We start from the raw sequence: 14513 nt of genomic DNA on the forward strand, positions 1-14513 counted from the left end.
GTTGTATCCCCTCCCACTCAACCTCCTCCTCCCAACTACTAACCCTCTCTACTTTCTTCTGAGCACCCTTTTTTCTTTCCTCTCCCCCTCCTGCACACTGATATTGATTGATATTTTTTGGATTGATTTTTGTTGTGCTGTTGCACTCAAACCCTCAGGTCTACAGGTCTTGTCTTGATCTACCCACAATCCCCCAGTGGTGCTGCTCTAGGCTCCGGTGTCAGCCTTATCAAAAGCCTTCACACACACGTACTTTGATCACTCACACCCTCTCTTTCTCTCTCTCTCTCTCGCGCACACACACACACCACACACACACACACACACACACACAAATAAATGCAAAAAAATGCTATGCAAGTCACTCTCTTTCTCTCACACATGCAGACGCTTTGATCATCCACACACACACAACACTTTTGTAGTCCTACCTCTCACTGTAATTTTCCTTCTCCTCTCACACAGCTACACACACACTGACAGACACACACACACACTGCGGGGCTGAAAGGTGGCAGAAGCGCACAGGAAAAGAGTTCTGAAATGCCCTCAACTTTTTAAGTTGTGCTGCACTTCTCCCAGGAGTTTTATTTTATTATTTTTTTTTTCTTTCTTGGAAATCATAAACAGAGCAGTTATAGTGACTTCAGCTTTTCTGAGAGAAGATTCATATCTCAGCGATGTCAATAAACACAAACTCTTGACGGAGCACTACTCATACACCACAGAACCTATTTTTTTCATCATGAGCACAAAGAAAACATAACTTATTGAGGAAGAATGCGACTTTCGATATCTGTCCTCGCGGAAGTGAAGGCAAAATAAACAAACCTTATAGGCGGAACAGCAAAATTATTGGTGCGATGTCTTTTTCATAGAAATTGCACGATGAAAAAACATCTGACTCTGACCATCTCTGGATTCAGTTTGTGTCTCTGTATCTCAGTTGTCAGCATAATGAAGGTGGTCTTGGTCTTTAAAGGTAAAATTAAACTGCTTTCATACTCATAGCCTGTGAATTAACATTCAATAAAAAAAACATGTCCACTTCACAGCACTGCCGTCAGTAATCCTAATTCCCATTTCACTATTTGTTTGATTTTTAATTAGTATTTTTTTTTTTTTGTGAGGGTTAGCAAAACTATCGGTGGAACTCAACACTTCCTACAGATGCTTCAAATTAAAAACCTACCAGGAACTACGGGGAACTAGGGGAGATTATGTCCTCTGAGCCACTGGAAGGCTTTTAATGTTAAATGACTGTGAAGGAAGTGTTGAGTGTCATTAAACAGGGCCCTATGGAGTTTACTCTGGAACACATTAATATTAAGTTCACACTCTGTGTTACTCACCGAAGAGAATTCTGTGTATGCTTGAGGTCTAACAGATGTGTTGGCGTTCCCTCGCAAAGCATTTGCAAGGCAGATTTTTTTTTTTAAGAGTTTAAAAATCTGCATTGTTTACATCCATGTTTACTAGCCAGCAGTGTTTTCTTCCCTGCCTTCATTGACATACTGCACACACCATGGTGCGCCACCACCGCCGTTTTTTGTCAGAGGGGAGATGTTACGCCGTCACCATCACGACCTGGGTGTGAGCATTACCTTTCATTCGGTTAAAAAATGAGATGCAATCGCAAAATAATACTGCAGACACAAAAACAGCCAAATAAATCAAATCTGTACATGTATTAATGCTGAATCATGGAGAAATTGGAGAGCATCACGGAGATTTTACACCTGTCTTGGCAAACAATGTGTGAACAAATGATGTATAAACGGTGAGTCAGTGAGATAGACAGATAGTGATAGACAGAACACAAAGACTGTTCTTTTGTTCTGTTTCTATGCGGACGTAATGATGTGCAGGGAAGGAGTCTGTTAGGCGGGAGACTTAACTCTACCCTCCTCCTTATGTGCGGTTGTGTTAGAAGCGTGAGCCGCGTATGTGATCCTTAAGGTGGCCGGTTAGAAGAGTTTGAGAAACATTTCGTGCCTGTGTGAAACTTAACTCACACATCAACTAAGTGGCCTGACAAGGGCATTAACCTAAAGTGTAACTACACCACATACAACACTAATAAGTAGCTCAGGAGGTAGGTAGAGCGGTCGTCCAGTGACCGAAAGGTTGGTATGAGTGATGTTTGGTGGGAGTCAGAGAGGCTGTAGGTGCCCCAGGGCAGCTGTGACTACTGATTATTATATTATTATCCAGTTGTCAAGTACAGACATGGCCGATGCTTCAGCTAATAACACAATTTAATATCTGATCAAACCTCATTTGGCAGCAATGACAAGCATCTCATCTACATCACAGCACTGCTTCAACTAATAATCTTAAGATATCTGGCGTGGTATGTCTGAGTTGTGACTGGATCAATCCAGAAGGCAGATTTTCTCATCATTTTATAGTCAAATTACTTCAGTCATCAGTGTAGTAAGTGACATAGTGCCAAATCATGACGCTCCCCCCACCATCCTTTTCCTGTCAGGTGTCTTGGTATGCAGTGATACTCTCTAACCGATGTAAGAGTAAAGGTCCACCATGTGTTCTGAGTGGACCACCTTCTAAAAACACATAAATCACATATCTATTACACCAGCACATGGCAAACTTGGTATATATGTACACAATGAATAAACCGAGGACTTTACTTGACACTGTCGACATCCTCAGTGTAACCTCAGAATGTGGGCTATCGTAAACACCCATAAAGAGTATACGAGAGTTTGCAAATGTCATAAAACAGAGCTGGAAAGATCACACCGAGTTGCTTCCCAGTGCTGCTGCATCTTCCTTTTCTAAACAATTTAACTTTTCACCATTCACAAAAGAAAATTATCCCTCACCATAAAAGCTGACAGCTGACAGCTCCTCCCTGCGTGGCAGCGTTCACGTCAACAAGTGCTTTCTGTGTAGCTGAGGTTCTCTAACCCCTGAGCCACAACTATTTTTTGTTGAATTTATTAGCCCAAGAGATTTTTCCATTTTTGTCCCCCCAAACTTACACTGTTACTGACTGAAATATTTAGAGTGGACAAAACAGGACACTGAGTTTAGTTCATATGTGAGACAGACTGTGTTTGTCTCGCTATATATTCGTGACAAATTCATAGACAATTTAAAGGGATTCTTTTACTTTAATCTTGCCTCTGTATGACGCATGAGTGGCATAGTGTATTTGGTGTGTGTGTGTGCATGTGTGTATGTGAATACTGCCTCTAGGCGGCACTCTATTATAGCTACGTCTCTCTCTCTTTCACACACACACACACACACACACACACACACACACAACCCCATCAACAGTCACTGAGAATTCCTTCTTTCTCGCACCAGCTCTTAGTTACCATGGAAACCAATAAAAGAGCGGTTTGAGTCGGGAGATGTTTGTGTGTGTCAGAGGGAAAGTGAGAGAGAGAAAGAAGGGGAGAGAGCGCCGGAGAGAAATGGTGAACGAAAAATACAGAGTAAAATCAGACACAGACAGCGAAAGTGGGAGGAAGGTAAAATAAAAGAGGGAGGGAGAGAGAATGAAAGAGACAGAAATAAATGGAGGGAAAGACAGAGGGAGAGGGAACTTTGAGAAGTCGTTACAGGGAAAAAGAAAGGGAGGAAGGAGAGAGAGAGAGGGGAACGTGTGAAGGGGTGATAAAAGGGAGGAAGAGAGGAGACGGAGGGAGTGTAAGTGGAGATGTATTATTTAAAGAGGTCTCACCCTGTCTAATGAGTTTGGTCTAAAAGCCCCAGGAGCTGCCCAAAGATAGAGAGGCAGACAGAGACACAGAGAAACTTCCCTAACTATGTGGTGAGAAAATTCAATGTGCAATAGGAGTCAAGGGAGCAAAAGAGCACGATTACTGGGCAGCCCAGGAGTTAGTTAAATTGTTCTGCTTTGACTGTGTGAATTGTCAGATAGTGTATGTGACAGCAATCTCCAAAGATCTATGCACGGGCCTCGATCACCGAAAGGGCAGGAAGTCAACTGGAGACGGTCTCACTGGTCAGTGGTCAATTAGAAAGTTAAAATAAAAGTAGAAATACTACTTAAATTTCATGATATGCAGTACGTATCTTCAAACCATAGGTCTTCAACGCGCAACCCCTAGGGAAAAATCGCAAAATCTTTGATTGATTAGACATTTTTCATATATGTATATATATATATATATATATATAATTTCCCCCCACAAATTTTCTTTTTTTCATATTTTAGTAAAGGGATAAGCGATAGCTTAATATTGAATGCAAAAATAATGATAATCTCTATTTACAAATAGCACTAGGTTGAGTTTAATACAGAACACATACAGTAGGTAGGGGGTCCCTACTTAATCTCTCCATGGATTTGAGGTCCTTGGCCTGAAAAACGTTGAAGAGCCCTGGCCTGAACGTTTCCTCGCGTTGACAGTCTGATACATAAACTCTGAATATATTCAATGGTACCTCTGGAATTTCGATACACTCAATTTATTTAATTTTTTTGACAACATCGACATAAAAAAACATTGCAGGATCAGAATCAATTACAGTGAAAGACTCGGGGTAATTGCCTGATGAAGCGTGAGGCATTCAGAGTTTCTGATTTTTTATTAGGTAGAAGGCCATTATGTGGTCTCCCATTACTGGCCTTGGAATTTGACTAAAATATCAATACTTGGCTGCTGAGCATAAATATGTTATTGTGAGGAGCGGCATCTAAATAATACACTAAATGTATTACAGTTGTCCCTATTTGCTAATGAATATTAGTTTATAAAGAAAGTTTTAAACCTGAGAGCTGATCTCTTACCTGAAAGCTCAACTTTACTGACTGGAAACGCTCTAAACTTTCCTCAAGTGCTGTTAAATTTAAGACATAACGTGACACAACTTCAGAGGAGGAATCACAGATCCACCTCTCAAAATGTCTAAGTGCACAGCATGTTCAGAGCAACTGCTGGACAAAGAAGTGCAGCTTTGAACTTTCCAGATGTGAGGTTGGATAAGTAACTGTAACATATCTAAATGAGATTAGTGGCTGTATTATCGTGATATTGGCAGATGAATGAGAACATGAGATGAAATGACTTGATGAGCTCTTATTCTCCCCCCCTCCTTGCTGTCTGTTATTCATTGCTCTTCTAAAATAGCTACTCTTGGTTCAATTATCCCATCTTTATTCAATCCCACACCTCCTCCACCCCCTACCCACCCCCCTCTCCACTGTCTCTCAGACATTAATAAACAGAGCTTTCACAGAAGCCTTTTCAAAGTGTTCGAGGTATGGGCAAGTGTGTGCAGTCCACGAGTGAGTTTTTAAATTCCTTCCTGGCCCTGCTCCTCTGCTCTCTCTTTGGCTTATCTGTATTTTATTTATTTATTTTATTTTTACCCATATAGTATAAGGTAAAGTCTGTGCAACTTTTGAGATCTCACACACACACACACACACACACACACACACACACACGAGCACACACAAAAGCACATTTACACTTTGAGTGGCACTTTGGCAGGTGTCACTTCATTGCCTCTGTGAACTGTCAGTCAAACAGACAGCTCAGCCTCCAATCCCTGACCAACTCTGAAAGTGCGCGCACACACGTACACGTGCACAAACACACTCAGGCACACCTACAGTTGTCGTTTTCACGCCAGTAAGTCTCGCACTTAAGCAGGGCTTCAACAAATCACTCATGGTGAATTTGCATGGAGTCCCACGCTAACTCCACAAGAACTTTTGAAGAGCTCTCTGTCTCGTACAGAGTTTTGGCTACCAGGAAAACACAAACCACCCTGTATAACCTCCCTGTATCGGCTTCTGCCGCCTGGTAACCGGTACATGGTACCAAAGCTTAGGACACACAGACTTAAAAATTCTTTCGTGCCAGCAACCATTGGCCTCACAAAGAATCTCCTGTGATGACCTGTCCCCGAAACAGTGGTGCCTGAAGTCTATTGTCGGACTGTGTGTTTAAATGTGTGCTGTTTCTCTCTGTCTGTATTTTTGTGTTGTTTCTCTGCTGGCTGCAAAACAAATTGCCCCCCCAGGGGATAATAAAGTTTACAAAGTCTAGGTACGATTTCTAATTTATGATTACTGAGGAATTGATCCCAAGGAGGAAGAAAGGGAATGAGGAAAGAGGAAGAGGGAATAGCAAGATCCCCATTTGCAACCAAACAGAGAACTTTGCATTTAAATGATATGAGCTACAAATTTAATATGGAACATCTCAATGTGTAGCTCCTACCTTTACACGATGGCAGCGCCCGGTCCCACACTGGCTTCCCGTCATTCCCCATGACACAAGTGATGGTGTCCCCGCCCACTGTTGTGTAGCCATGGTGACAGCTGTAGGACACCTGAGATCCCAGTTTATAGTCGTAACCTGTCCGACTGGCGTTCATAATGTTGCCTGGGTCAAAACAGGCCTCCCTCGGTTTTTCTGTGGAGAGCAGAGAGTGTTTCTGTCACTGGAGAAAGTTAAATGAAAAATAAATGGTTCTTATTTCCCATTATTTATCCCTTAGATGTCACATTAAGACCAGGAACTGCACCAAAGGCTCCCCTGTGGTGAAGAAAATGAAGATTTACCTGGTGGTACTGATGGTGAAATAATCTTTTTTTCTTTCTTTCTTTCTTTTTTTTTCTCAAGTAACTAAAAGCCATAGCTGTACATTCCTAAAACATGCCTAAAATATTTTATGTAGCCCAGTAAAAGTTTTACTGCCTTGTTAATTGACATGCTTCGATTTACAGTCCCCCGGGCTGGGCTATAATGCATCTTTATACGTACATTGCCCCTGTGGAAGAAAACAAACAAACAAATAAGAGTGAAAGAGGATTCTAGAAAAAGAATGAGCGAGGAATGAAGCAGTAAAAGATGAGGAGTCAGCCGTGGTCAAAAAACATCTTGGATCCTTATGACTTGGATCCGGGCCAGCTTGTTTGCTTTTCTGTGATTGCTCAATAAGAATGAAATATTGGGCTTGACAGAGGGAAACAGACAGACAGAGAGAGATGCGGAGGTCAAGATATAAGTGAAACAGGGAGATGATTAAGGCTGTATTTTAATTAAAGGGATGGCAGATGAAAGCTAGTGAATAATGACTAAAGTACAGAGGTGTGAGGTAGCGTGAGGAGACAGACAACAGAAAAGGAGATAATCTTTTTTTAATTAGAGATAAATGGGGTGAGAGAAAGGAGATAAAATAACGGTTTCATAAAATCTGATCGAGCGGATCTAGTCGCGAGTCAAAATACTAGGCAGTGCGTCGCCAATAGCTGTTAAATCACCCCCGCTAAAGCAACATGTGCAAAACCTGGAGGAGTCCACAATCAAGTTGGGGTTGGGATCAGCATGCCCTCCCAGCTGAAAAAGACTTCCAGTGTGAGGGGGGTGGATTAATAAGAGAAGGCAGATTAAAATATTATCCAATCTGCAACCCAGACACATTAACAAACACACAATTTAATGACAATTATTGTTTGGTGTTTTGGCGTGCGGAAACCTGCAAGGAGACATGAAGTATTTTATGTTTGATTCATCCTGACAACTAATCCCAATCCTAATTGTATTTCTCAATTTAACTGGGAGTAAAGTACACAGTGATTGAAATTATTACCTTTTAACTAGTTCTCCTTCTTTATAGCCGTCTGTAACACCACCATCTACTACTACCAGTACACAGCTACCCTTGATACTACTACTACCATATCACTTATAATGCAGCTCTTATGTGACAGTACTCCTACAACTGCAATACCATCTTTACTAGCGCTACTCCTCCACAAAAGCTACTACAAGTGCCACTACTTGCTGTTCCTTGTATTATCACAGCAAATCAAAAGTCTTCAATTTAGACAGACAAAAAAATGATAAAGACAAAATTATTGTCAGTGTCACCTTAAATGTGGGCTTGTGGCCAAAACTAGACAAACATGCAAAAACAAGGTTTTCACATACCTCTGTATTCAATGGCGAACCCAGACATGCCCAGCGAGGCGTCAGATCTGAATGCCAAGAAGAGACTGTTACCACTGCTCTCTATCCTCTCCGGGGCCTGGTTGCCTTGGAGACTTGCAAGTAGCGGCCCATTAGAGTCTTCGCCCTCGTAGATGTGCAGGAAGTCATAACTCGGCTCCATGTTGAAACTGGGGCGAAAAAAAGAAACAAGCAAAACGGGGAAACTCAGATGGAGTAATCTCGTTGTTTGTCTGCAGATGTGCGTGTCCTTGTGTTCAAATTCTCCAAACAACGAATCCAGCGGTGGGTGTTAAATTCTAATGCCCGCTTCATTTATTGAATGTGAATTAGTTTTTCTTTATCTCTCCTCTAATCGTCTGCTAATCTTCTTATTGCGTTTTGACACCTTTGACATGTTTTCTGGATGTGTTGAGTGCTGTGTTGTTTGTCTGTTACACAACCGAAGGCGCATTATTTTACGGTGACTCCTTAATATTAAGTTTGAAATCTTTTTGTCTTACTATTTACCAAACATTTAAAGCAACCCAAGCATGTATCTGTAATTTTTAGTTGGTTCAGGGTCAGAGCAAAGGGTAAGAGGGGAAGAAGGGAAAGTAATTATATGTATAATAGTAGAAATAAATCTTGATAAACAAGCAGAAAAGTACTATTTGGAATTTCGATTCCACTAAACAACGAGCATAAGGGAAGAACTGAAGAACCTTTAGGGTACACATATATATATATAAATATATTTTTTTGCGAGATATGTAAAGAGAGATTTTGACATAAAAACAGCCAAAGTAACACTGAAATCCCAGCTTTTAAACTTTTTGCTTTAAACTCTACAAAGTCCATCATTAATTTATGATTTGGGCAAAATGTGTGTGCAATAACTATCAAAGCAAAGGATGTTCACGTTTTGAGATTAACTGAAGATTAACTGCACCCAAGCGACCTTTGCATTGGCAAAGCATCACATGATCTACATAAACACCTCATGCATTGGTAATACATTTTGTGTTTTAATGTTAAATCTTCTAAATGCCGTGAAAAGAAGAAGAAACTGGACAACACCACAACCTCTGGTGTCAGAAGAGTAAAACAAGAGCATATTATGGCTTGAGACCTGAATGCAAGAGAAGAGCCAACGAATTAGAAAAGGTACAATTCAGTTTGTTAAGTCACAAGTTACAAAAACTGTGAAACTCATTATATAAGTTTAAAAGTGTTATTTTCCACTGACACAAACTAATCAGTATGTCATCTAGAAAGCATCAGTTATTATTGTCGTTATTATTATCAGTAATTCCAGCTGATATATATCAGCACAACTATACCTCCAACAATCACTCAACTGTGGATGCTTAAATGATAAAATGTCAGACAGAATTTTGCCTTCGCTGCATAAACAAGAATTGTAATGTCATTGAACACAAAGACTTGTCAAGAGGTTTTAGGAAGTGGGTCAAAACGGAGTCGTTCTCTGACTTATAAAGTGCAGTTAAAATAAAAAAAATAAAATAAACAAAGTTAAAATTAAATAAATAATGACAAAGAAATGTTACAAAACATTCACAAAACAAGCAATATCAATACGACTTAATTAAATGTAAAATAAAAGTGTCTCACTGTTACAACAGAAGGGAATTATCTCTCCAGCTGAAAAACATGAAGTCAAAAATAGGTCATTTTTTCTCCTTTGGCAATCTGGAGAAAGTCCGCTCTGCTTTTATCTGCGCTGCGACATTTGAGGTTCCAGTCTTCACTTTTGCTTAAGTCACAAGCCCCTAACCACTGTGACTTGTAAAATATTCACCAACGAGGCTCAGTCGGGTCTTCAAATGTAAATAAACACTGCCCCATTACCAAAAAACAAAATGTGGAAATGGTTAGAGGTCTCATTCATTAACACGTGACTTTCAGCGGAGGAATGGTATTTCTTGTTGTTCGAGTTTTGTGTGTTTGTGTAAAAGCATTGCGTGAAAAACAGATGATACATCTTCAATCTCCAACTTAAATAAATTCGAAGTGTTAAAGTAAAATAAAAGCTAAAATTCTGGTGGTGGAAGACATCGAAAGACGATGAATCGTCTTTCAGACAAGGTTAGCTTTTAAGGGTTTTCCCCACAATTAACTCGTGTGTTATGCAACCTTTTTTTTTTATTTTAGTAGTTCGTCAGAGGATGTCATGAAGTTCACACTGTGAGATGAACTTCAACAAAGTCATGAACAAAATATGATACATATTTCAATTTATGCCAGAGGAGAAAGTGGTGGATGTCCCCATCCATCCCCTAAAACTTAAAGTTTGCAATTTTAATGTTTTAGTTTTTTTTCCCCCAGGTTGTTCGATAAAGTCATTAAAATGTATATCTTTGGTGAAATCAATATTCTGAGTTCACGTGTCTGTCACAGTTGCATGATGTCGAAATGATGGAAAACACATCTTTCCGTTGCTGTCTTTCTGGTTGTGTTATTTACATAAAATATATTTATTTTATATTTAATAATACTTGTTTTGAGCATGAATACTTGACTGTAGCATTAACTGACATATAAGAGGGTAACAACTGTATTTTGTCAGTCATATACACATCTTCAGGCAGCAGGATATAATATCTGACATGATAGCATTTGTCACACTCGTGCACATCAAAGCACTTCACTACAGCCCCATTATGGCAGTAATATATTATATTGTGTAGCCTGAGAGCATACGTTTTTAATCAACTCCTAATTATTCTGAATCAACCCGTTTGCTTTGATTTCTCCAGAGACGTAGGCACCTTTCTGAAATAACACTGGTGACCTTTAGTGCAGAGAATGATGCGGAAAAGCCCTGCATCCCACAGGAAACAACATAATCACTGACTTATTTTGAATCTTACAGTGACAATGTCAAATCCTTCAAAGTGACAACAGTGTTTCTGCCACTTATAGCTTAAAGCTCATATAAACGTATAGCGTATGTTGGGAAGACAGTGTAGCATTGACGGATGCAACTCCATGCTTTAAATTTAGGCAGTTTACCTTTTGAAGATGAGGGCAATGACGAAGTCAGGGTTGACTCTGACCCTCCAGTCACACTCTTTCCCGGCCGGGTAAGGCTGAGGGTAGTTGGGAGACAGAATCACTCCAGAAGGGCCGCTGACGTTTCCACCACAGGTCGCTGGAGAAGGACAAACAAAGAGAAAGGAAGAGAGAGAAAAAGGAAAGATGATTAAACAGCACAGGGCTTGAGGTTATTTGGACAGAGAACCCCTGATTGAGCACTCTTATAACTCCCCCAAGCACGCGGAAAGGCAGTGAGTTAGTTAGTTATGGGAAGTATGGCAGAGGGTCGGTAGGAGACAGAGCATTAGCCCTAGCGGACCAATGATATGACCGCCACAAGTGGCTGCAGAGGGTGAAAGAGCAAGAGAAAGATAGAGAGACAGTGAGATTTAGTCACAGAGTGTTGGGCTGGGGATAGTTAGCAGAGAGAATCACCCCTCACGGTCCTGTTATCCCACAACAAGCCAGAGAGCAGGAAAGAGACACTGGCAGGAGAGACAGAAAGATGCATTCAAGCAGCAATTTGGTGATGTGAAGGCAGGAGTTTGAAACATTGAGCGGCGTCTCAGGGGTGGCAGATGGGTGTGAACAGATTATCAACAGTGAAACAGAGGAAAACAAAGGCATTAACGGTTGCAAATCATTCACAGACTCATGCACTTGAATATTGTGCATAGAATTGTGTGTAGTGTAGTGTATTGTGTTTAACTTTGGGAGCATTTGAACACCAGGGATTCACCACTTGAGGTGAAAGAGCAGGAGAGGTAAGCACGCGCTAAGCTAAGCGAAAATTGAGGGAGATTAAAGTCTTACATTTTATGCGCACTTCACTGGCAAAGAGTCAAGGCAATATCGGGAACAAAGCAAAATGTGTTTCAGAGGCGTAGTTACAAGGCAAACTCCACTCTCTGTACTGGAACACTTCCACATAGTTCTGGCTGATGAAGATAAGGCAGCAGAAAAAGAGTCCTTGTGGCACAGCAACATGCTAGCAACATACTGAGACCTGAGACTACCTTGGCATGACATGTGCCAGACAAAAATAAACTTGATGCAGCAGTTAATCAGGAAAAAGTACACATGCGTACATTTTGCACCCCAATAAAAGACCGGGTTCAGTTGAACTATGTGGAAAGGAATCTTGGAACACGCTGCAGAGTTTTTGGGGGGATTTGTAGGCTGCATGAGGAGGAAACGGAAGGACCCCTGCTTCATTACAGATTATATCTTTTGTTGCACCGACTCTGAAATTTCTGCAATTTCTGATAAAAAAAAAACAAGGTTTCAATTCACTTTAGCAAGGAGCTGAAGTGTGTCAGAAGGTGTTGAGAAGGAAAATAAAGAAGGGAAAAGCACACACCTGAAAGCAGAAGAGTGAAAAGTCAAACTGCGGCAGAATGGTGGAAGTGAAATATGGAGTGGGAAAGAAGCTCGCTGGGTTACGTGGCGTGGTGGTGGCGATATTAGAGTAAAGGAAACAAGCTATGCATTTTCCATTGTTATCATACAATAACACTACCACAGCTACCTCCATTATCTGTGACGCAGCAGCTTTATCCTCTTTTTCAACCCTTCTTCTCCTGACACCCATGCTTCTGCAGCCCTGCTCTGCCTCCTAGATTAGTTGCCAAAACAGCCACACAGGTGAGAGTGGAGTTTAATATTTTTTTTTTTTTTTTGGCTGCTCTGCCTTGGATTTTCTTCTACGTCACTGTTACTGACCTTGTTTCGTATTTTTTTTTTCTTTTTGTGCCGATGTTATTTTTTCCCCCTAGTGTTCATCCCACCCACACTTTCTTAAGTGCTTTCTGTCTCCAGTCTGAGAAGAAAATCATAACATATATACACAGATCAGGAATAACATTATGACCACCTTCCTCATACTGTGTGGGTCTCCCTTGTGTCCCTTTTTTAGTTGTTCCTAAACTGTTTTAGTGTGTATGTCTGCATCAGGCTGCATCATTACTATGGGGTGGGGGTGCCTGGTCTGGTCCAGGTGGGTGGTAAATGTCCAAGTAACATCCACATAAATAGCATGTCCAATGTGTAAACCTATCATTACAAGATCAGTGTTTTGGGCTGATCCTTCATTCTCTCCTTCATTTCCGGATTCCCACGCTGTCAAGATCACTTCATTCTCAATTTCAGTACCAAAACTAACCAATCTTGTCGAACCAATATGTCCCAAGCATCTGGTTCTTTACAGTCATTGAAATTCTGTTCCATCTCCGTGCAGCCGTCCTCCTCCCCATCTCCACCACACCCCTCTTGTCCCGGGGGGGGGGGCTCGACAGACGTTTCCACCAGACTGTCTTCTCGACCACCACCAACACCTAGCCCGTGGGGTGCTCTGTCCTCATCTCCTCCCATCAGCTGGCGTTCAGATCTATGGTGTCACCTCTCAGTGGCTAGAACCTTACATGTGTAAATGCTGCTGCTTGCACAAATAACATAAATCTGTCACTCATGGTGTCAGGTGTGTGTCTGACCGCAACTGTTTCAGCCTCTGGGCTAGCAGTCTGCAATCCACGGTACACTGCACACGTACCGATGCATGTTGGAGGGTCAGGCTGCCAGTAGAATCTGTTGTCCATCCGCACGCACGTGATGGTGTCTTGGCCTTGCAGCTGGTAGCCGGGGTCACATTGGAACGTCATGCTGTCACCGGGCTCCTTACTGTCGCCGTACCGTGAACCATTGACAGGGATGCCCGGGTCGTTGCAGGTCGTTGCTGTTGTGGCTGGAGATCGTGAAAAAAAAAAAGAAAGAGTCTTCAGCAGGAGAACCAGGAAACACATACACATGTGTGCTATTGTACACATAGTGAGTCCTAAAGGTGCTTCATCAAAATTAGTAGCACCTAATATATAGTTTGCTCAAGACCCACAGTGTAGAGATGCAATATTTTAAAAGATGTGGATGAATAAATGTATCTATCTGAACGGAGGGCTTTGACTTTAATTTATGCACAATAATAGCTTTATCTTAATAGTATATATATATATATCTATATATATATATAGATATATATATATAGATATATATATATATATATCCTGACAGCTCTGAGGGAGCTCAGGATTCTTTAAGGAAAGTATTATTACAAACAGTTCCAACACATAAACCTGAAATCTGACCTGTTGAAAGCATAGGAGGACTCAGACCATTATTTACCATCAGCTCCTCACTATCTTGCCTAACCGGTACCGCTGTGCCCCCTGCACAAATGTGCACATCACTCCCAATTTAAAGCAGCACTTATCGTTTCTGCTGCGGCGTGATGCTACAGAAATTTATTCAATTCAAAGGGAATCTGTCACACAGCCAGCTGTGGGCAGCAAACAGGACATCAGTAGGACTACTAATATGTCTGAAAAATGACACGGAGCGACACCTGAAAAACATTACTGTTGAATTCACTCGTTCATTAATCTACAGTAACACGTTTTGGGGACTGACTGACTCACATTAATATCTGTACTTTGACAGACATTTCAATATGTTAGG

At 41.1% G+C, this 14513-nt stretch overlaps 1 protein-coding gene across 1 annotated transcript in view; it reads right to left on the reverse strand.

Annotated features, from left to right (window-relative positions):
* LOC125005839 (CUB and sushi domain-containing protein 1-like) overlaps nt 1-14513 on the reverse strand; it is a 372481-nt gene that overhangs the window by 80670 nt on the left and 277298 nt on the right. Inside the window, exons 29-32 of the mRNA XM_047581471.1 lie at nt 13555-13746; nt 10983-11121; nt 7950-8137; nt 6234-6428 (exon numbers count right to left, since the gene is read on the reverse strand). Coding sequence (XP_047437427.1) covers nt 6234-6428; nt 7950-8137; nt 10983-11121; nt 13555-13746 — 714 coding nt within the window. The remainder of the gene's footprint in view (nt 1-6233; nt 6429-7949; nt 8138-10982; nt 11122-13554; nt 13747-14513) is intronic.

This window comes from Mugil cephalus, chromosome 3 (assembly GCF_022458985.1).
Source record: "Mugil cephalus isolate CIBA_MC_2020 chromosome 3, CIBA_Mcephalus_1.1, whole genome shotgun sequence".
Lineage (NCBI taxonomy): Eukaryota > Metazoa > Chordata > Actinopteri > Mugiliformes > Mugilidae > Mugil > Mugil cephalus.